The sequence below is a fragment of the Bombus terrestris genome, chromosome 15 (genome assembly GCF_910591885.1).
Source record: "Bombus terrestris chromosome 15, iyBomTerr1.2, whole genome shotgun sequence".
Taxonomy (NCBI): Eukaryota; Metazoa; Arthropoda; class Insecta; order Hymenoptera; family Apidae; genus Bombus; species Bombus terrestris.
The window spans coordinates 113,932-136,897 of record NC_063283.1 but is presented as its reverse complement, the minus strand read 5'-3'; the positions used below and the strand labels follow the sequence as shown (position 1 = coordinate 136,897).

At 35.3% G+C, this 22,966-nt stretch overlaps 4 protein-coding genes and 1 long non-coding RNA gene across 14 annotated transcripts in view; 2 read left to right on the top strand and 3 right to left on the bottom strand.

Annotated features, from left to right (window-relative positions):
- LOC100651019 (cadherin-99C) overlaps positions 1 to 14,856 on the bottom strand; it is a 74,039-nt gene extending 59,183 nt beyond the window's left edge. Inside the window, exon 1 of the mRNA XM_012316611.3 lies at positions 14,306 to 14,856. Coding sequence (XP_012172001.2) covers positions 14,306 to 14,308 — 3 coding nt within the window. The 5' untranslated portion in view covers positions 14,309 to 14,856. The remainder of the gene's footprint in view (positions 1 to 14,305) is intronic.
- LOC125386388 lies at positions 1,086 to 15,739 on the top strand. 5 transcript variants are annotated; one of them, XR_007226491.1, is made up of 4 exons: positions 1,086 to 1,377; positions 9,334 to 12,579; positions 13,487 to 13,548; positions 14,072 to 15,739. It is a non-coding gene; the product is annotated as an uncharacterized LOC125386388 (long non-coding RNA). The 5 variants fall into 5 exon arrangements; XR_007226492.1 differs by lacking the exon at positions 1,086 to 1,377 and having other exon boundaries at positions 6,386 to 11,533; positions 11,628 to 12,579; XR_007226490.1 differs by lacking the exon at positions 1,086 to 1,377 and having other exon boundaries at positions 6,386 to 11,781; positions 12,038 to 12,579.
- On the bottom strand, positions 15,367 to 17,576 carry LOC100652257 (50S ribosomal protein L1). 2 transcript variants are annotated; one of them, XM_003400937.4, is made up of 8 exons: positions 17,167 to 17,576; positions 16,771 to 16,969; positions 16,485 to 16,689; positions 16,204 to 16,386; positions 16,012 to 16,126; positions 15,812 to 15,930; positions 15,641 to 15,738; positions 15,367 to 15,547 (listed from the first exon to the last, which is right to left on the bottom strand). In XM_003400937.4, exons 1-8 carry the CDS (start codon positions 17,174 to 17,176, stop codon positions 15,418 to 15,420), a joined length of 1,059 nt encoding a protein of 352 aa, XP_003400985.1. In that variant the 5' UTR covers positions 17,177 to 17,576; the 3' UTR covers positions 15,367 to 15,417. The 2 variants fall into 2 exon arrangements, with proteins under 2 accessions (XP_003400985.1, XP_048268447.1); XM_048412490.1 differs by lacking the exon at positions 17,167 to 17,576 and adding an exon at positions 17,025 to 17,160.
- A 9-nt stretch (positions 17,577 to 17,585) lies between these two features.
- On the top strand, positions 17,586 to 19,859 carry LOC100650902 (GTP-binding protein SAR1). 3 transcript variants are annotated; one of them, XM_012316609.2, is made up of 6 exons: positions 17,586 to 17,715; positions 18,129 to 18,225; positions 18,475 to 18,594; positions 18,886 to 18,951; positions 19,041 to 19,276; positions 19,348 to 19,859. In XM_012316609.2, exons 2-6 carry the CDS (start codon positions 18,183 to 18,185, stop codon positions 19,462 to 19,464), a joined length of 582 nt encoding a protein of 193 aa, XP_012171999.1. In that variant the 5' UTR covers positions 17,586 to 17,715; positions 18,129 to 18,182; the 3' UTR covers positions 19,465 to 19,859. The 3 variants fall into 3 exon arrangements, with proteins under 3 accessions (XP_012171999.1, XP_012171998.1, XP_012172000.1); XM_012316608.2 differs by having other exon boundaries at positions 17,644 to 17,851; XM_012316610.2 differs by lacking the exon at positions 17,586 to 17,715 and adding an exon at positions 17,841 to 17,929.
- Positions 19,860 to 20,304: 445 nt separating this feature from the next.
- LOC100652056 (3-hydroxyisobutyryl-CoA hydrolase, mitochondrial) lies at positions 20,305 to 22,870 on the bottom strand. 3 transcript variants are annotated; one of them, XM_003400936.4, is made up of 8 exons: positions 22,552 to 22,870; positions 22,288 to 22,483; positions 21,952 to 22,106; positions 21,628 to 21,869; positions 21,291 to 21,532; positions 21,000 to 21,219; positions 20,724 to 20,911; positions 20,305 to 20,582 (listed from the first exon to the last, which is right to left on the bottom strand). In XM_003400936.4, exons 1-8 carry the CDS (start codon positions 22,552 to 22,554, stop codon positions 20,452 to 20,454), a joined length of 1,377 nt encoding a protein of 458 aa, XP_003400984.2. In that variant the 5' UTR covers positions 22,555 to 22,870; the 3' UTR covers positions 20,305 to 20,451. The 3 variants fall into 3 exon arrangements, with proteins under 3 accessions (XP_003400984.2, XP_048268441.1, XP_048268442.1); XM_048412484.1 differs by having other exon boundaries at positions 22,396 to 22,483; XM_048412485.1 differs by having other exon boundaries at positions 21,952 to 21,998; positions 22,396 to 22,483; positions 22,552 to 22,868.
- Positions 22,871 to 22,966: the final 96 nt, after the last annotated feature.

Sequence of the window (22,966 nt, the reverse complement as noted above, 5' to 3'; positions counted from 1 at the left end):
TTTATTTATTTATTTATTTATTTATTTATTTATTTATATTTATTATGTTATATTATATACAAATTTATATTTTATTTTAATAAGACTATAAAGAAATATTTCTACTTCTAATTATAAAATCGAATTATCGTCAAATATCACTCATCCGATCGGAGTTGTGCCTTTCTCCATGTTCAATTTGTACCTGCATCGCCATCGCGCACCAACGTTCATGGACTTTTTCGCCATAGCTTCGCCACGTTTGGTTCTTCATTTTACACGAAATTCCTCTTCACGGAATTTGGAAATTTCCATTTTTATTTTCGCGATTGCGTTCGCGAACTATCCCTTTACAAGAGTTGCGAATCGTTGGAGCCTGGCTTCTTTTCCATTACAATCCCACCGAACTCTCGCCAAAAGAATTACATAATCATCGACTTTGCCGTTACAGAGCCACATCCCGATGGCGAAATTCCATTTTCAATCCGAGTGGAGACCCCCACCCCCCATACTTTGCAATTTAAAGGTACGTTAATCGCGATATTAAAATAAAAGATAAGAAACAAAGACGATGAAAATTAATGAATATACTTATTTCCGAAACTGTTATATGTTCGATCTATTGTGTTTCCGGCAGCTTTCGAGTTTCGATCACGAGATTCGATAAAGATTCGTACATACCAACGAAGCTAACGTCCGCCAAGAGGAGAGAAAAGCGCTTACATACGTCAAAAAGACGAGCTGCGCGATTCGCATCGTGTCTCCTGACCGCGGAATAAGTCATCGTCTATTCTAACCTGCTTATTGTCCGCCGCGCATAAACAACGGTATCATCGGACAACCTCGTGCGTCTATCGTATAATCTCGCTACCATTCATCCCGCGTTTGCTCCATGGTTACAATGGTACATATTCGCGTGGCTCTCGAACGCAGAAATAATGGCATTGTCCGTGCGCGAGAACTGCAATAGGCATCCTTCTTGCGGCACGTGAATGAGTCCACATGCAAATGGCTATTTCGTATAATCGGTGCGCGACACCCACCGAAAATGAACCGAGTCGAAGAATCGAAAGACAGCCACAACCGATGTTCCTTCCTGCGCTAAAACGAACGCTCTCGTAAAACAGTGTCTCGGTTCTCGCAGTTACTTCGCATTGTCCTCGTCGTCTCGCGTCATCGTTCCCATCCAATGACGCAACGCGTCCAAGGCGTATCCGTGTGAACGTCGAAAATTCTCATAACCGAATGCAATCGCCGAAAGGAGTCGCAATTAACTCGCAACTCCCGGGTTTTTACACCGAGACGAGTTTTCGAGGAGAGCGTGCGTTATGTAAGTCACGTGGATGAGATGCACCGGGTGACTTCGTAACTTGATTGCAAGCGGGTCCCCGTATCGAGGTAATTAAAACGCAGATCATAAATACGCATAGATAATCTGCTGCCGGTTTCGTTTTTACGAAACGCATCGGTTAAATTTCGCCGAATGATCGAATCTCTCTCTCTCTCTCTCTCTCTCTCTCTCTCTCTCTCTCTCTCTTCATCTATATGTACATATATTTATCTATCTTACGTTTTATACACATCGCGTTCTAGTTCCCCGCCAATTCGATGTTACTCCTAATTAACGCAACCTAGCTTTAATAACATCCTGAGTCGCTCCTCCTTCAACGTGATGCATCGCACAGATTAATTTAATAGATTAATCGTCGTATATTAACGAGGAACACGCGAAGCACAAGTACCAAAGACGTACAATTAAACGAAACGCGGCTGTATTCTATCCGGCTCGCTTAAATTCCGCAGGACGCAGTTTCAATTCCGCAGCACATTATCATAGACACGTTATCGATCGAGATACGATGCTTGGTGTACATAGTTTTGCGAATGCGATCGATCTTTGACAATCCTGTCACGACGTGCCACGACGTAACGTTTTTCGCACCTTATAGTTCCTGTAACTTTGGATATCGGATGGATTTACACGGAACTCTTGGAATTTACGTACGAGACGACGATCGTCTCGTAATACTTTAATTCGAAACTCGTACATCGATATCCTAAATTATTCGCTTAAAATAAAATGAAATAAAAGATGAAATAACAAATACGTAACATCCAATCGTTATTAATCGTATTTATCGTAATCGTTATTTATCATCTACTTTGAACGCCATATTTTCTGAAACTTTGCTAGAACTAATCATAACATACCACCATGTCCCAGCGTAAAAGTAAAAATCGTAAAATCCATCGTTTTATCCGATCGTCGTAATTAACAAATTGTCAGACTTATAATTTTCATTCGTGCGAATATTTTCTCCCATTAACGAGCACTACCTTCCTTGGAAATTGTCGTTAGTACAGCGTTTTTACTAGCTCGTCTAATCATTTCGCGATCAATCTTTAACTTTTATCAAATCGCATAAATGTATATAGCACGACATTCGCATCGCGATTCATTCGCATTTGCGTTCTGTAGCGTATCGTAACAACAGCTTAATTACCTTAACGGGGATGTAACATTATGATAATAAGACCTATAAGATCAAGATGCACGTTCTATTGCAAACAATGAGATTAAGAATCGGTACTTGGCTCGGATCGGTGTGTCGTTGATAGCACGGATAAGATTTAATTTTACATCGGAAAGAGCAAAGGAGAGTTGCTGCTCCAGCAAGTTTCCGATACGATTCAAGGAAAGAACCGTGGGACGAAAGCAAAGAGTCTAGCGGAGAAATCACGTACTCCGTTATTACGCCACGGCGTCGCAGTTACGCTGATAACCCGAACAGAATCCGAAGGATCTAGTTCGAAAATCACAACAATCACCGTGTCAACATCCAGTGCAAATTGCACGATTTTGTTAAATGGGACGAGTTAAACGATAATGCAAGTCAATTTCGTATCGATGCGAAACCGATGCGACGATAATAGCGCTGACGTATCGAAACTGGCAAATCGGTTAACACAAGCGAAAAATCAGCTTAACAAGCGACACTGAACAATCGAAAAAGGAATGCGATTCCAAAGAGCGCAGAAAATGCCGATTACGTACTTTGAATATTACGTTAATGTAATGTGACTGTTTCCTTCTACCTATAACGTATAACGTACATTTTGTACGACAGATAAAAAACGATTATCTTATAAACGATAGAAGACCTTATCGGCTTTCGAATTCTATACATCTAATTGAAAATCCAGCGATAGAACGAGCGAGAGACCTGTAAAACAGCGGTAGAAAGGACGCGGCAGAGCTCTACTTGACATTTATCACGAGTCGCTGCAAAGGAATTCACATTCACCCGACGGTATTGACATCGTCGCTACACCGATCCGTACGAACGTATCTACATACAGTGAAAGATGGTGGTGCCCGAAAGCTAATTACATTCTCAAGGTAATTCGGTCGATGAATGCATCCATCCGTAAGAAAGATATTTTCCTCGCTGCTCCGCAGGATATCCGCTCAAGCTCGTTGCCAACGGCCATTGTTAAAAGACAATTTAAGAAGCACCACCGATTTACCTTTTAACGGTCAACTGTCGTCGATAACGCGGCAATATTATATACACCTTTGAACGATCGAAAGTCCAACTGTATTGTATTTATATCGGCTGTTCTTTCCATCGACGGTTCTAGCCACGTTACGAAAATAGTAACACTCGCTAATTAACTCGTTAATTAACAAAACGTACAAAGATCGGGCCAGACGAAATCATTGAAATTTTACGTACCGCTTATTTCGATCGTCGCCGAACTCGATGCCACGGGGAAACGATCCTTTCGTAAAAAGACCCATTTCATCCGTTGAAAAGATAATAGGGTCAGGCCGTATGCTCGCAAAACGAGTAACGAACCGAGTGGATCGAAAGGAGAAGGAAATTAACGATGGCTAACTGTCATTTGCACAATCGGGTTTAACGAGAGATATTAATTGCTCGGCTCGATTCAAGAGCAAGCTAGGCTAGTTGCGTCAGTTTTGCGTAAGACGAAATCAATTAGCTATAATGAGAAATCGGTGTATATTCTGTATCGGTGTAATGACTGATAGTACGGTACAGTGTAATTTAAATTTCAAATTTAACGGATCGTATAACGAACGAGAACTTTTTCCAAGAGAAAACAAAAACGCTTCGCGTTCCTATTCTTTCTTAGATGTATGTAATGCGCGTACTATATGTTTATTTCAAATCGCATGGCATAAAATATTCTTAGTCCGGGACAAATGTAGATATGCTCACGCGCGAATGGAATTGATTTTTAACGTAATCGATATTATAACGAGCCGACGATTATCGATATCTCGTCATATCACTGTCCATATCGCTATCCATATCACTATTAGTTTGCGAGATATTCGCAAAAACGGCCGTTCCAGCTAACCTAATTTTTATCTTTTATTTATACTTTATAGACATATAGGTTTGACATTTTATCCGGTTCCTCCGGAGTGAGGAGGCGATCGGCAACCAATAATGACGCAAGCACGGACGCGCAATTAATTATAAGCGGAATTCACTGTGGTGGTACCGACAGGTTTTTGCCAGTATTTTGGAAACTAAGGTACGACGGTTACACGATTACGCGTACAGGAAAAGATTTTAAAAACAAGCCAGCTTTCTAAGTGATCAGAAAAATTGCTTAAGAAGCGTTCGTGGTTAAAACTTCACGTACAATTACCGTAACGACGATGCCGACTGTATGAACAACGTAACATACACATCGTGCATCTGACCTGTATTTTAGGTCTTTAACTACTGAAAACGAAGGTGACAAGAGTCAGGGGTATCGCGAACTCGTAACAAGTAACAAGCAACTTGGCCCCTTCTTTGAAACTCCATGCGATAATTGTAATTCGATATATCTATGAGACACGCGATACGGTTAAATTTCTTTTCCTGCCCGATGATTAAACATTTAGGTGATCGTGGTTGGAAATATGAGTCGATCGCGCACCGCTCGACACGGAACTGTGAACCTTGGGTAAGAAGCCAGAATTCTGTATCTCTCTTACGCGAGAAACACTTGCAAGATATTACGAAATTAATCAATGCTTACATAGATACGAGGTAAGATATTATAAGAAAAGAAGGATAGAAAATTATAATTTTAAGAACTTTCAGAAAATATCTAAGAGAATTCTCTACAATTTATATTTTACATTATCTATCATATACCTATGTGTTATACGTGTTAATTCTGAGATTATTATTTAGTAGAACGTAAAATATATCTTCGCTTTTAATAAAATATATTTTCGTTTTTAATAAAAACTGACATACAACCGAATGTATCTTCGATAGACGGTATACATAATTTTCTTTGCAATTTCCTAACTTTTCTCAGCTATTGGCGATCGATTTTAAAGCAAAAGTCCCATTTAAATTATCCAAACATTTTATACTGGCGTAAAATCTTTTCGCATACGATTATTATATTATTCCGACGATAACTTTCGCCATTTTCGCCGTTTTTCGAAAAACTTGGACAAAACTTCGACTTGATCGGGGAATTTCATACTATGGAAATTATGAAAAGTTGTCAACGAGAATCTTGAAAAATTCATTCCCTTTGGAACTTTTCGCGTATGTACTTTTAATCGTGATTCCTTTTCACAGAGGAATATCGACTCGACTTCTGGCTTCACGCGTCTTTACCTTCATCTTCGTTTTTCTCCGCGCCCGGCTATAATCTGGCCTCTTCCCATCTTATCCTTGCTCGTGTCCTGCATCTGGCTACCTACTCTACAACCTGTGTATCTCACAATCACGATCAATGGGCACGGTCAGTAGCCAGCAGCATGGTTAAAAGTGCCGCGCCCCTCTAAAAAAAGCAATACATAAATTGGTGACTCGATCTGGCACACATTCCGTAACATACAGGAACGAGTTTAGAACCAAGCGTATACCTTTCAATTTGTTCTGACTGTTTTATGATCGGTCCATACTGATTGACAAACGTTTCAGCGAATGCAGTATCCGATACTATTCTTATAATTTCCAATTTATACTCGGTTTTCTTAAAAACTTGATTAACGCATCGTATTCAGTTTACCGCCATCTTTATCTAACCCCGATCTAATCGAGTTGAACGAACAGATATTTTTTGTATGAAATATTTGAAAATTCTTTCTCTCAAATTTTATCGAATTACACAACGACAAAGAATCACGCATATTTAACTTTTCCAATGCAAGTTGATCAATTTTCAAACACCGGCGTACTCGAAATTCTTCGTTTCATATGTTTCGAATAGTACATATTATTATTATTATTATTATTATTATTATTATTATTATTATTATTATTATTTTATTATGTTATTATTTCGGCAGTTCTAGAGGGTCAGGTAAACAATTAGCCCGACGTTGTACCCTGAACCGATGCAGCAACCTACCGAATAGATAGATAGTAGCACTATGTTTAACAAAATAACAATTTGGGGGCTCTGGCCATCTGGCCATAGAGTGGGAAAAGCGGACTGAACAGCATCGTGTCGTGAGAGACGGCACCACGGCTCGGTATAAGCGTTCCTAACATATAATTAACTTTAAGAAGTAAGAAATTTCAAAGGTTATAATAACTCGGTGAATGAATTGTTCTCTATTCCATAATTTATATCAAGGCAAATAACCGCTCGATCTAATTATGCGAAAAATTAATGGAATAGTGCGTATCGCGATACACGTACTCTGTACTTACATACGGTTAAGTGGAACGTCTCGCGTAAGAGGAGCTCAGCGGTAAGTTCGGTAAATCAAACGTCGGACAGGGATTCGTTCCGATTAATCGAGTACAGATAAACGAAATCCCACTGCGTATATCATGATCTGGTGTTTGTTCGTTATTATTACTTGCAAATACTACTCCATACATCATTTTTCGTTTGATCGCGATGAAAAGGAGGAACGAGACCACGGGGAAAAATGAAGATCAGAAACGAACGATCGCGCGTATGCTTCTGAGAATACCTATGCGTTGTACGTCGCGCAGCAACGACAATCGCGCAATTTCTCCGAAACCAAGCGTACTAGAAATTGGAAAATAAATCGAGGGAACGATCTACGAACGATCGCGTTCCTTCGAAACTACATAGTAAATGGAATAGAGAATCGATCGAAAAAGACTCTCCTGCCGTTTAATTAAATAATTAATTAATCGATCTGTACGAAGTAATTTTCTACAATGTGCGAAATCGATCGTTTGCCTTTTCGTTCTGTATTCACTTTCAAATCATCGTTCCTATATAAATAATACACGACTGCCGTCGCCGTAGAGATATTTTAGCCACAGAGAATTTATTACAGCGACCAGTCGGCGTTTTTACTTATTTCGTTGTTCGCCATGATATGATGCGACGCGATACAAGGGACGACCATCGGACAAGCTAAAAAGACGATCGAAACACGCTTTGCTTCGCACCTTCGAAGGACGCTTACAGGAGCGAACAAGAATCATGAAAAACACGATAGGCAGCAAGGTTCCCAGACCTTGTGATCGTTCGATTTTGCAAGACTTTGCATCGAAAGATCGCCTAATCTCAAATTTATGTATGTACGTATCTATAAAGTTTTCAACATTCTCCAACTGCTTACTTGCAACTCCTAACATTCCAAATTTCATCCTGCATTCTCTTCTTTCGCGTAAACGTATTTCGATTCGACGATTTCGCTTCGAAGAAATAGTTTCTTTCTAGGTAAAACGTGTCTTTTCGACGTCACGTTACGGCAATCTGTCTTCACGATTCGAGTATTAACGCTGTCCTAATTTATTCTCCGCGTGTCCTATTCGGCTCGTACCTGTTGCCCGGGCTCTGCTGTGTCTATGCACTCCTGTGTTAACTCAGAACAGGTGGATGCAGAGGTCAAACGTAACGTCGAAACTAGTCGTAAATCAAGGTGAACCGAGGTGGTTCGCAGTAGGCGCAGATATAACGGTGACGACGGTCAAGTCACCGCGGTGCCATGGCCTCCTTTCCACGCCAACGTTCGCCCCTCTTCCTCTTCCCCTTTTGCCTCCATACGACTCGCGATACCTCTTCTTCTTCCACTTGGCCAATTCGTCTAACTGTACACCGTATATTCGTTCGTATAATCCGTTTCTTTCCGTACGTTGAAACGCGTGTACACGATTATATTTGGCTCGTAGTCGCGCTCGCGTCGTTCGCATTTGGAACAGCGATCAGGTATAACAACGATATGAAAATTCGCGAAATCGAAATCGTAATCGTTCTCAACGAATTCGAAGTAGCTACTTATCGATACAAGAGACACGTTCGAAAAAGAATAAAAGAACAGTAGCATGCAGTCGTAAGAGAAACGCTTATAGTTTGATCATCGGTCAACTTTATTCTACGTTCTACGTATATTCACGTCGTCTTTGATAAGTTAATAATTTATACACGCGTAGTCCGTTTCAGCGGTTATCTAAAGTATCCAAGTATCTAAAATGACAGAATTAGTTTAAAGAAGAAAGACACGCTTACGTAATTATATACGATATTCGGTTCTGTTAAATTAGAACAAGAGACGGCAATTAACTCGAAACGATGAATACACGTAGACTAGCTAAATGTTGTATCTGTGGCTGTACAAACACGCATTCTAACAATATCCAACTTTTACGTTGGAATATCTCATGCGAGAGGATATTGCGGTACATTGTCTTTGCACCGCTAATTAACGTTGATGAGAAGAAGGTGATGCATGATCTAAAATCTAAACAGAGTAAAATCTGGTGCCAAGTGGCGTCGAGTGAAACGACTCCCGAAGCTAAGCATAAAACTGCGTTCGTTGCGACTTTGCACGATGATCCAATTATCCAAGAGAAATTGCAAGTGATCCATGAAATTTTCTTGGTAACGCTGGTATAGTAGCGATACTCTCGTTGTAGAATTTCCTTATTCGAATAAAAGAAGAAAAAAAAAAAAAATCGAAACTGGATTTCCATACCATGAAATTGTACCGTGAAACGTTACACAACGATGACTCACGAAGCTATCGAATACTGTATCGACCGTCGTTCAATGTCCAAGTAATCGAATATGCAGAAGACACGATCGTTTCAGGAATACACGGACTATTTAGTCGAATAAGTAATAACAGCTATACGTTCGAATGTTTCGAGAAAAAAAAAGCAGAATGTCGGCGAAAGGCTGCGATTCGAATATGTTAAGATCGTAAGAAGCAACGTATAACGTGACGATAATTTCGCCCAAGTTATATCGTGTCGCGTAATCGTGTCAGTATTACAAAGAATAACACGTTTAATAATGACAATTTTCAAGAAACCTATGCACGATGGAAAATTTACATAAGTAGCGTTTATATCTGCATTTACGTCCTGATTCCAGACAGCTGTTAACGCCGAGTTTGTTAAGAAGCAGGAAGACCACGTTTATCTCGATGGTGCATCTAAGATTTAGCGATCGCTGTCACACGTTTTCCAACGCGCGAAAACAGTATGTCCGAGACGTGGGAAAAAGCCATGTACCTACCAAGTTAATTCAATCTCTATGAGAATTCGCTCTTTTGTTACAGCTACGTGCGTATTCTACTCGTCTCTTTATCTATCCTATGCATCGAAGTCGTACGTATACTCGCCTGCAACGCATTCGTCGTTCGGCGTCTCCGTAATTCTTTATTTAGTTTCACTTTAATGAACGTCCGTTATATGTCATCGATCGCGGCATCTTAAGTATAAGTCAACGATTCAAATTTCATCGAGACGTGTAAGACCAATGTCGGTATATGAAAAAAAAAAAAAAAAAAAAAAAAAAAAAAAAAAAAAGCTCGATTTATCATCACCTCTATTGTCATTATTTACAGAGAAATTATTTTCTGCGATAAATAATCGAAAAATTCGAATTCTCTTCGTTTCGATTGATCTTCCTTGAAATCTCGAATGTAACGCAAGTTTTTTTATACGGCAACGATCCTAAAGTCGATTCGTGTCGTACGAGTCCGCGTATTCAATTTTCTAATAACACCTTTCCTAGTGAAACGAACGTTCCATCGAAACACAGGTACAACTTACGACCGAATATCTACGACTTTCGCGTTATCCAATTATGGGATAGGTGTATGCGACTCCTGACATTTTATAATCATAATAATTCAATCGACTCGTTTTGGTGATCCGGCCGAATTTACATTTACCAATCGTACTTATACGCGTCCCTGGTAACGGTCTTACGTAATAATCGAGCAGACAAAATATAAAAACATACCGATAGAACTAGTAGCACGCAGCTTTCGCTTTCTCTGGTTCAACAGACTAGTTTCTCTATCATTTTCTCCGAAATGTTTACATTTACATTTACACGCAAACTAAATACCTTTCGTCAAAAACGTTATAAATTACGACAAAAAAAAAAAGAAAAACGAAGAAAATTACGAAACTGAACAACCATTTTCAAGCGTATGCCCATTATCATGTTCCGTATCCTTGTTTCTCGTTCTTCGACTTCATCGATACCTAAAGTTTCTATTTTATAAGTACATGTGCGCGATTCCAATCAAAAAGGAAGATCCAAGATCTTTGATAGATGCACCTTGGTATGCGTTACCAACGAAACAATACATCGCGACCTTAAGATACCCACGGTTAAAGAAGAAATATCCAAGTTCAGAAACAGATATAATATAAGAGTTGACATAAGAGTTACTATAAGAGTTACTTGACACGACGGACCAGATTCGCAGATTAAAAAGACGATACCCTTTAGATCGAAGCATTAGATTCAAACATACTCTAAACATATTAGAATCAAACATACTATAAACTCTTATAATCCAAGTTACAGTACCACGCCAAAAGAATTTACTTATAATTGATCAATGAGAATTGATTGTAAATAGTCTACCAAATAAAAGAAAAAAAAAGAAAAAGAAAAAGAAAGAAAATCTCGCCTTTAAAAGGATTCGGATAACGAATTGGGAGTGTCGCTCGTCGTCGAATCGGAGGAAACGGTACATGTCGCACGAAGGAAGTCAGCAACAAGAAGAACCGGTCGACTCTGTATCTACGATGTACAATAATCATTTCGTATCTGTCATTTTTCCAAGGCCGATACCTCTCCATCCCTTTTCCACCTACTACATTTTATCAATTTCCACAACAATCGAGCAAAGTTCTTTCTTAAGAAACAACAATAAAACACTCCCATGCCCGATGATTTCGAGATTGTGCGTGTCACACGATTTAACCGAAAGAATCACAAGTACACGCGAATCCACTTAGAAGTTGACCACAGGAGACGTCTGAAACCAATGGCAAAGTGGATAGGCAGGTTTTCTATCAGAGACTGTCGATCGGAGAAAAACTTGTCGCGATCAACGTTAACCCCTTGCACTTTTGTCCCCCTTTTGGTTTAACATGTTATATCTTGACGCGAATTAGACATATATCGTGCAGCTTTTCTTCTACCTTTACCCCTTTGTACCGCCGATCGATCGTGCTTATTTCCAACTTTTGTTTCCAACTATATTACTCGTTCAACAAAAGGACCAGATATTTCAACTACTCGGAACGTAATATGTACATCTTAGAAGGTTCGTAACTATGCCAGGTAACGGTAACGAAAGTAAATCACACACGCACACACATATGCCGCTATCACGATCACGTACGAACATTCTGTTACAGGTTGGCTGTTCCGATGAAGATCACATCGATAGAAAGTCAGATCGGGATTATTATCCTCTCGCTTCTTGTTACTCGCAGCAATGTGAGGAACGGCGAATAGATGGAATAGATACAGGTGTACGCGGAAAAGCAGATAGCCGCGATGCGGAACAAGGTAAATTACAGAAATATCGATTAGGATACAATCGAATAAAATCACAATTCTCGCGCACTTTCTACTAATTGTACCGTCGAATAGAATGCTTCTATGTATTATAGATCTACGTATGTCTCTAATCGCGTATTTACGAAAAAATAGTAACCTAAAAATTATAAGCCAATCATCGTTGTATGGATAAAGGAAATGTTATTTAATCGGAAATTTATGTAAGTGCCAAAGTTTCCACTTGAGCGTCTTTCGTTGTGTGCAGATTGTTCTCAGATTTACAGAGATAAGAGATTTCCGATACGAGGTTTGCGAGTCGCTTTGGGGACTGAATGAGTCTTGGAACTCGAGGGAATTTGCGGTGCCTCCTAACTTTCCCAGAGTGAAAAAAAAAAAAAAAAAAGAAAATCGAGTTCAAAGATGGTTTAAGAAGAAAAAGAATAAGAAACCACCGTCTACCATTGAACGATCAAACCACGCTGCTGTATCTCGTCTAGATTTTCATGATACACCAACAGCACGATGAAATAATATTTATTATGATTGTCACGACAGGCGGAAGAATAGAGTTTGCGGTTGAACGTAATTACTCCGTGCGTATCACGATAATATTAATTAGTAACTTTTTATAGGCATCACGATGCGCGGAATCAAATGTTTACAGGGACTACAGGTCACAGACTACAGAGTACAGAGGGAATTCTTTCGCATTGCATAATTACGTTGCAATTAGAGTAGGTACAACCGCGCGTTGGTGGAGACAGGAAAAGGAAACGTCAAACCAAAGATACCTACGTAGCCCTAAAGGTATCATTTGCATTAGCTTGTAAAAGTTTCGCAGCGATCTACACGCATGACTAACCCAACAACTCGTTAAGAATACGCGAATAAGAAAAGAATAATTTCATAATATTGGTACAAACTGTCTTTGAATCGTGACAATATCGATGTTGGATACTATTATGCGAAGAAAGTGTTATAATTTAGCCTCGATAAATGATAAAAGAAAAACTCAGGAGATTATTTAAAGGAAGACGATAGATCTTTTTATAGAGTTGTAAAGGTTGTAGAGTTTATGTGATCTTAAAAAATCGCTTAATATACTCTAAAAACTCGTCAAGATTATTTTTTTAACATTAGACTAAAAATCAAATAAACTTATGCCTTTACTAATAAACTTAAGAGTCTAAAAGTCATATTTATCCTTTCCGTATTCACGATAAAAGAACAATTTATCGATACTGTTTAGCCAAACGTCATAATATAAAATAAAACCCTGTTATTACCAGCAACGTGAATGAACGATTGTTGCTTCTGACTTGTTATCTTTATCCCCATCGAGCACGTGTTAGCACGTGTTGGCATGTACATACAATCCTTGTACATACAAGCATTCTACATACGTGCATTTACTTCTTCGTAATATACTTCGATTCCACGTAGCAACAAAACGCTTTCACCTGTCGGGTTCGATTCAATTTCACAGTTAATGAAATACTTGATTTGTGCCAAACACTTTTATACCTCCTATAATTAAACTTGATGCATGTCACAAATTCGATTGTAATAATCGCTGCTTACATTTGATACAATCGGTTTCATCAAATCTCAAACGATAAGAAATTCGCAACGATTCAAGTCGTAAAATGTACGATAGATGATGAATACATATCGCAACAAAAATATTTAATTACCTTCTTCTTCTTTTGTTTAGGCTCTATTTCGAAAGCGATCAAACGTTTGGTACACCGCGCCAACTATCGACGATAGGATAACGTAAGTACGATTCAATGAATCTATTGGATTTTTCACGATTCAACTATCTCAATTCAAATAATCCATTACACCAGCTTGAATATTCCAACTCACTCACAATTTCTTTTTATTCTTTGTGTCAATTTTATTCACCTTACCTATGATAAGTGAAAAAAGAGCATGCGAATGATGCGATTCTATACCTGAATATACACGAGTTCCCTTTTTTTATTTTCGATACAACAATGCGTAAATTTAACTATTTTTCGATACATCTTGGATAAAGTGAATTGTAGCTTCAACTTTGCTATTTAACATATATATCTATATATATATATATATATATAATACATATAATATATGCGATACAATTTCTGTTTAGAATGGTATATTTTATAGAAAAATATCAATTTCTTTGTATTTCGCTCTATTTAATGTTCTCCCTCCCTTTTCTTTCCTCTTGTAAAGCTAAACAAAAAACGCATTTCAAATGCACACTGCTACCATCTGCTATGTATAGAATAAAGCATTTTTCTCTTTTCAGGTCTAATATACGTAAAATGAATAAAATATATAGTTTTGAGAATAAATTATATATGATATATGCATGATTCTTACAATCAGTTAAATGCGTTATTAAACACAAGTAATAAAATTTATTAAATTAGATATTTCAATGAAACAATGCTTTTATCCTACAACGTCTATCACGTTGAACAGAGTTTAAGTACTTGGACGATTGGACACATTCCCATAAGTAGTATATATATGTACTTACCATAACTGTGTACGCTAGTGTATGCTCATGCGTGTGTTATATACGCCGGTGTGTCACCTAGTGTTACTGTCTGCTGTCGAACCCAAGCATGTCTATAAAATAGCCGGTAACACTAATCGGTCGTCGACGAATTTGCTGCAATCCAAAATCACGATTCTTGCTTGTTGGTTGTTACACAGTCGACACAGATCACCATATGTAAACACACACACACGTTGTTTGCGACACGCGTGGGATCGCGCATGTATCGAAGCGCGCACTCACATCCACTGTAATCGAGTTTGCACAGAAAAAGCCTTGTCTAACGTCTTCCTGACTTTCTGCTAATTTAAGAAAACCCGATGTTCATCGCCAATTTCATCGACGGACGTTTTAACCAGCATTCAATAAAGAGTAATTGTCAGCTCTATATGTTTCGCTGTATTTCATATCTTCTTTTTTCCACTTTTCTCGCGCCGTTTTAATAAAAATGGGAAAAGTCACGTACGAAACGAGGAGAAGTCACGGATTTTCAACCTGGCGGACACCGACTGAGCTCTCAACCGGGCAGGTAGGTAAGCCGTTGCCCCTCCACTCTATTCACCACCACGATCGCTCACCATTCTCCATTCTCTTTACCTTTGCTTCACTTCGCTTCGTCTTATTCTTTCATTTTCCTGCTCTCTACTTGCATACATCGATATACTTATATACGAATATTTATATATAAATAGAGTCTATTGTCATATTATATCCCCGAAATATTTAAACATCAAATCTTAATATGTTGTATTCGATATATTCGTGTCAATTAAGACTTGATACACTCTTAAATACGTGTATGTATGACGTTCTGAACAAATCTTTTTATTTTAGCACGATAAAATAAAATAACATGAACATGTACATATACCTACATACGTACACTATGTATGGAAAATTTTATCATATTACATTTCGTAGAAAATAATTGTACCAACCAATTAATGGCATATATATGTATATAGGTGCACACGCACAAACGTGCGCGCACACAAATGATATATTTGTGGAACAGGTAAACATAATAATAAACAATAATATAATGCTTAATTTATAGTTAGGAGTAATTTTATTTGCGGTACATCAAATAATTAACTCGTACTAATAATTGCTGTTTCATCTTGTTCTTGCTCTTTTGTTTCTTCTTCGTTACTTGTTGCAAGGTAATCTTGATGGTTAATTTTAAAAGATTCTTTAGACAATTCACTACTTATTTGAACTCTGCAACGTTTTTAAATGTTTACATTATTGTGGTACTTTACTATCTCATAAAAGTTTCGTGTATTATTTACCAATTTAAATACATATATGTACCTCTCGATAAATAATCCATCGCGTTTTGGTCTCATCGATTCAACGTCATTAATTAGCGAGGAAAAGTTTTCTTCCAATTCCTGCGTGTCCATGTTAAGCTTGTAATTAAATAAACAGATTAAAGACATATTCTTTATCGATTATGTATAATGTTATATGTTATAAATTTACCAAACCAAAAGTCACGTTAATTTGACCATATTCTTTGAAAGATTTATGAGGCTCTGCAGTGTATCCGATTCCATCTTTGTACCTTCTAACTAATTGGCTCATATCATTACCCAAAGTACCTGAATTATTTAAGTCATTGATATTTAAACATTTTAATAATTGTAAACAAGCCCTTATGTTTAACGACTATGTTTATTTACCTGCTCTCAAATTTGGAAATCTCTTTTTTAGCAAGCCCCTAACTAATAACAAGTCGGTTAAAATATCAGCATGAGCTACGATACAATCATATTCTTTGAAAGCAAATGTCCCATTCTGTAATAATTACATTTATATTTATACATATTTTAGATTGTTATATAATAGCATTACTGTGTAATGCTTTAACTTACTTGAATCTTTTTTATCAGTTCAATACCACCGACTAAGTCAGCTCCAGCATTTTTAGCATTCTCCTGTTCTTGGGGATTCTTGCAAAAGGCTAATACCGTTCTCTGAGGTTGCCCATAAGTAAATATATGTGGTGTATCAATGATTCTCGTAAATTTATCGAGATACCTATTCTTCTTCTCACGCTAGTATATTTTATAAAACACTTCTATTAGAAAAGTATTTTTCATCTACTTTAACATATGATAAAAACTGCATAGAAATATTAGTCATCATTTTTTACCCTCATATTTAATTCTATAAATGCATTAACAACTGCATTAGGCTTATTAAGAATAGTTGGATGATGCGTTTCACGGTGATTTTCTATAGCTTCTTTTAATGAATACACCGGCCGCTGATGATATTTTACTATGTACACATCGTCGACTGCTTTCCATTTCCAACTTTCATTCATGGTAGTAAGTGGACAAACTTCCACCTTCGTTCTGTTATTAAATTATCAATGTATTCTATACATTGTAACAATATATACTATGACAATAAACACGACGCTACAAATTACTCACTCCTTCTTACGCTGCTTATGTGGGACAAATCCCACTTGTTCAACTACTGCCTTAACTTTCTTCTTTTTAAGCTTTAACCTCCACCTTTCTCTTGTTCCTTTCCTAGCTGCATAATCGCGACTTTGCATAAACATGTATGAACCTATATTGTATCCAGCATTACAGTTATATGTACTACGGAAACTGTTTATCAACCAACCTGTAGATATCGATTAAAATTAATCAAAAATAAAACCAATAACTATATATCGTACCGTATCCGAAAAGTTCGTTCCAGGTTATAAACAAAATTCTATGTATCATATATGATTTTCTCATACGCTTCGTGAAATGTATTATATAGGTTTATTAAGACAACCATGTTTTGAAAATAAATACAAATTAAAAATAACTTACTTGCTAACATTGTCGTGATTATACATGAAACAAGCTTAAATAGGTTAGGACAATTACCAAATAAAATACATGCTAGGGATATTATATTTCTAAATACCCGATATAAATAAAATCTTAATAAAATAATAAAAACCAAAACGATATCGTTGATAACTTGTTTAAGTTACTATATACATTGTATATCTTTTATAACTACAATGTTAATACTCGTTGTACATAAAAATTCTATTTCTTTCTTTCTGTAACGTCAAAATGTTTTTATAATCCTTCGTTATAATCACGGAATATAGTAAATTGATTTAAGAAAAACTAAACAGATATAACTTTTGTCATCAAACATATGCAAAATAATAACTTGAAAAATGGAATAAAATTCGAAGCAATTAATCTAGTTCATTTATGAAACAGCACTATTTTGACAATATGGCAGACGGAAGTAGACGTCATCAGTGCCAACTGCCAGCCAACTAGGCTCGTTAAAGTTGTGCTTTGTATAGCAAGAAAAACACTTTTTCTCCGTCTTTTGCAGCTTCATATATTTCATATAGGGTACGTTAGTCCAGTGACGAAGAAATGAGTTTTACATAATTATACCATGCGAACGCTTTTCTGACCCGTCTGCAATTTTGCGATTTGGTGGTGGTGAACTAAACATTATAAAACTGTTATTCGTAGGCGAGATCTGGTAAGTCTATCGCATTTCAACTGTAATCGTTCACCGATTATATTCCAAATACCATTCTTCATTTCGATGTAATAAACGGTAATGATTTAATGTTTGTTTGACCATAGATAACCAGTTGTAGGTACTATTATTTATACTTATACACTTTAGTAGAGCTTTTCTTGTAATTTAGATATATCTTGAGTTGTATCAAGGCTGTAATGAATTTAATAGGTGGCTTCTATTATAACCGCAATTACTTACACATGATAATCTTGTCAACTCATCATTGTTGCAGAGTCATTCGATAGTTAGTATATAGTAGAGCTGACATTCATCCATATCTACAAATATGTTCATTTGGGACTGGTTTGCAGGTGTTTTGAATTATCTTGGTGAGTGTAATCTCCATAATTTTGTATATGTATTTTTAATATATATCTTGATCTATGCATACAATGCATTTGTATTATATTTATATTTATAAAGTCATGCTGAAGATGCATGAAAATTGACTTTATTATATCCTTCTTTTTCCTAATAAAAAACATACAAATTTTCTTAGATCGTTAAATATCTGTAACATTGATTTCGATTTGATTTTTGTTTGTGTATCGTGTATAATATTCGTTTTGAATTTTTAGGTCTTTGGAAGAAGAGTGGTAAACTCTTGTTTCTTGGTTTAGATAATGCAGGCAAAACTACATTACTTCACATGCTAAAAGATGATCGATTAGCTCAACATGTGCCTACATTGCATCCAAGTAATCAATATTCAAGATAATTTATATATACATGTATATCTAAAAATTTACATATGACACAATTGTTCTTATGTAATTTTACTCAATATATACATATAATTTATATAAATTAATACAAAAATTTTTTACAAAAAGTTGATTCCAGACATTTATCTTTAAGTAATTTTGATTTATGCCAATTCGGTCTCAATATTTTTCAATTATACTTTACGATTCAGTGATTAAATTTATTTGTAGTACATTATATAATGGTGTATCGCATATGTCATGTTTCATGTTTTCATGTTTCAGCATCAGAAGAACTTTCTATTGGAAACATGAGGTTCACAACATTCGATCTTGGAGGACATCCTCAAGGTATAATTAATTGACTTGTTTCAGTGCTGGCTATAATTAAATTGTACAATATTATTTTTGTTAAAATATGAGACATTCTTCCTTTATAGCTCGAAGAGTCTGGAAAGACTATTTCCCTGCAGTGGATGCCATAGTGTTCCTTGTTGATGCAAGTGACACATCACGGTTACCAGAATCAAAAGCTGAATTTGATGCACTTTTAACAGATGAACAACTTAGTGCATGTCCAGTTTTAGTACTAGGTAATAAAATCGATAAACCAGGTGCAGCATCAGAGGATGAACTTAGAAATTACTTCAATCTGTACGGTCAAACAACAGGAAAGGTAGATAGTTACAATTTGTTTAACATGTATAATCATATAATCCATAATATATATATATATATAAATTCTAGGGGAAAATTTCTCGCAGTGAAATACCTGGTCGTCCATTGGAATTATTTATGTGTTCAGTACTGAAAAGACAAGGGTATGGCGAAGGCTTTCGCTGGCTTGCTCAGTACATTGACTGAATGCATAAAATGATTTAAATACTCAGATTTGTGGCAGTTTATTACATTTCCCTTTCCTCTGATTCATATTGGATGTTATTGCAGAAGTGTATTATCCTTTATGTGAATTGTGCAGTAGGAAAGGAATATCAATATATAAACTGCAATAAAACAGATTCAGAACAGTGCAAATAAGTTTTAAAAAAACATCCAAAAAATACAATATGACAAACGTGATAGAACTAATTTCTTTTATTTTAATACATGGAGCCTACAATCTATATAAATTTTTTTAATTCCATACAAATTCTGTGAATTTTTGTCATTTTGCAAATTATATTATGGAAATACTTGACATAATAAAAATGATATAAACATTTTGATAAATAAAGTAATAAACTATTTAAGAATTTTAAGTGTTTCTTAAAATTATTTTTTATCATGTAAATATTTTAATTACATTGAAAATGTCTGAAGTAAATTTCTCAAAATTAAAAAGTATAATGTTTGTAAATGTATTTAGTTTGGTTTCTCTTTTTTACTTCAAAATTAAAGATATGAATAAAGCAGGAAGTGATACATTCTGCTTGCTTAATACACCGTCATTTCCCCTCTTTAAAAATCACTTTCTTTTCTTCTTTTTTAAATAAAATACAAGTATAAGTACGACTTATAAAAAGGGTGGAAGCACATACGTTCCATTACAGAACTATCAATGTTGTTACATTTTGGTAGCAATTTTTTGACATATTAATAAAATCTTGTAAAAAAAATCACAAATTATCCTTAATTATATAAATGTTTATGCAAACTTGATTAACAAAAAATTAGAAAAGGATTTGGAAATAAAATTTGTATGTATTAACATAATAATTATAAGCACTTATATATTTTGTTCATTATTTTTCATACATAATGTATACTTTGTGTGTGTGTGTGCGCGCGCGCGCGAGTTTATTTTATGTAATCTTCATTTATTGCGTCATTTCCTTAATATTCTGATCAGTTTCAAAGCTGCAATTCTTTTTCTTCTAAAAGTTTTGTAAATTTTTGATTTACATAAGCATCTGTTACTTCTCTTAAACTGTTGGGATTCCACATTGGTTTCTGATCTTTATCGATTAAAAGAGCTCTTACACCTGTAGTAACAGTGATGATGATGATGATGATGATGATGATGATAATAATAATATATAAATAAACTTTATATATTTGCATGAAGTACAATTGTTTTGAAGGAAAGAATATACACTTATAAATAAACGTGCAAATATACGCACCTTCACAAAAATCGCTTGTTCTGTTCAAAGCAGTACACGCTAATCTATATTCCATTTTTAAACAGTCTGACAGATTTAATGTGCTCCCTTTTTGAATAGCACGCATAGTGACTTTTAGAGAAGTAGGAGATGCTTTTAATAACATTTGCAATGTATTTTTGGCCCATTCTGAATTATCCTCTTTTAATCTTCATTAAAATAAATAAGCATTAAGTAAATATTAAAGTAATAAACTATTAATCCTACATAGCTTAATCATTGTTAGAATCATTTTACCTTTGTATTATTTCTTCTACAGACGATGCAGAAAAATATGTATCAATTTTATTCATATATGGTGCTAAACGGAATTCTTGATTGAATTTTATACATTGATACTTGTTTAAGACTTCCTTAACATCAGATTGTTCTGTTGTTAACAGATCCTGTTTTAAATATGGTAACTTTTCGGAAGGAATGAAATGCGTCGCAATGCCAGCAAGTACTACATCAATGCCTTTCAACATGATACATAGCTATGAGGAAGCTCTTAGTACGCCAATTGCTAGATTTAATAGCTTCTCATACCTTTTAATCGATCTCCAGTTAATCCAAGATAAAGACCCAATTTACCTTTCAACCTTGGTAAAAAAAAGGTCCCACCAACATCAGGAAATAATCCAATTGCTGTTTCTGGCATTGCAAATAATGTCTTCTCTGTTGCAATTCGATATTTACCATGAACAGATAATCCAGCACCGCCACCCATAGTTATTCCATCTATTGTAGCCACATATGGTATTTTATATCTACCAATGAGGTAATTTAAACTATATTTAACAAATGAAAAATTTAATTATTCAAATGATTTTATTAATTTGTAAAGTATATGAGAGCGTATTGTTTAAGTTATTTTATAACATACGTATACTCCTTTCTGAAAAATGTTTTAACTAAGATATTATTCCCAGTTTCTCTCAATGTATTAACGACAGATTTCACATCACCACCTGCACAAAATGCTTTCTCTCCCGCACCTTCTATTATTACTAATCTTTTAGATGATTCCCATTTTTTAAGTACTGGATATATTTTTTCGACCATTGACAAATTTAAGGCATTCAGCGCTTTTGGACGATTTAATATGATAACACCTTTGTCTCCCACCTTATTTCAATGAAAGATATTTATAATAAATATTTAATTTTTACACTTGCATGGTTTATTTTATAATTATAAATATACATACATCTTCAAACAAGACATCATCTTCTACGTTTTGTTGTACTTCCTTGGCTGTAATTGTAGTTTTATTAGGCATTGGAATTTCAGTAGGTGGTTTAGAATCTGGTTGAGGTTGAGGTTGAGGTATCGATTGAGGAAGTGTAGGCTCAACGATAGGGCCTAAGTTGTAATAATATATGTTATTCATAAATTAATTTATTATCAATATTTAATTCATATGTCTATTCTATTATCAACTATAGAAGTATTGTCAACTAAATAAACTTTTATTACGTAGAATTTAATAACGACTTGATCTTTCATTATAATTATACTTGAAATAGATTTCTTTTTAAAAAACCTGGTATCTCTACCACAGGAGTTGGATATGGTGTCGATGGCATTGTTTCAGGTGGTAATATAATAGGCTTTGGATTGTGATTGTCAAATTTTACAACCATGTCCTTACCTGTAGCAGAACCTTGTGCCGATAAATACCTAAGTTTATTAATTGAATTACCAGCTACACAATTTAGTTTTAATGTACCACTTTTTATCTAACAAAAAAAGGTGTATATATGTTAGTTGCAGCTTTACTGTAAAATTATATATAAATAATGATTACCATTTTGGCTGTTTATTATCTATTTTGTACAAATTAATAATAAAACACAAAATATTAGTACAAATAATGTAAAATATTACAGCACAAACGTATCCAGTAAGTACATTAAGAAATGCTTAGTCACACAGGTTATGGAATATCTTTAAATTAGTATGTTGATATTCTTGTTTTTTCTTTTTTTTTTTTTTTATGGATACGCGCAACATAATGATAATTGTCATTTTGAAATCACTCGAGATATTATGTAATAAGGGTAAAATATGTTGACGAGCACATAAAACACAATTTATACATTGTAGTTAAATTGAAAGTTATATTTATATATATTTAAATACATCATATCGTTACATTGTAATAATAAAATACATATACATATATCATTTATACTAATTAAATATCATTATATATACATAAA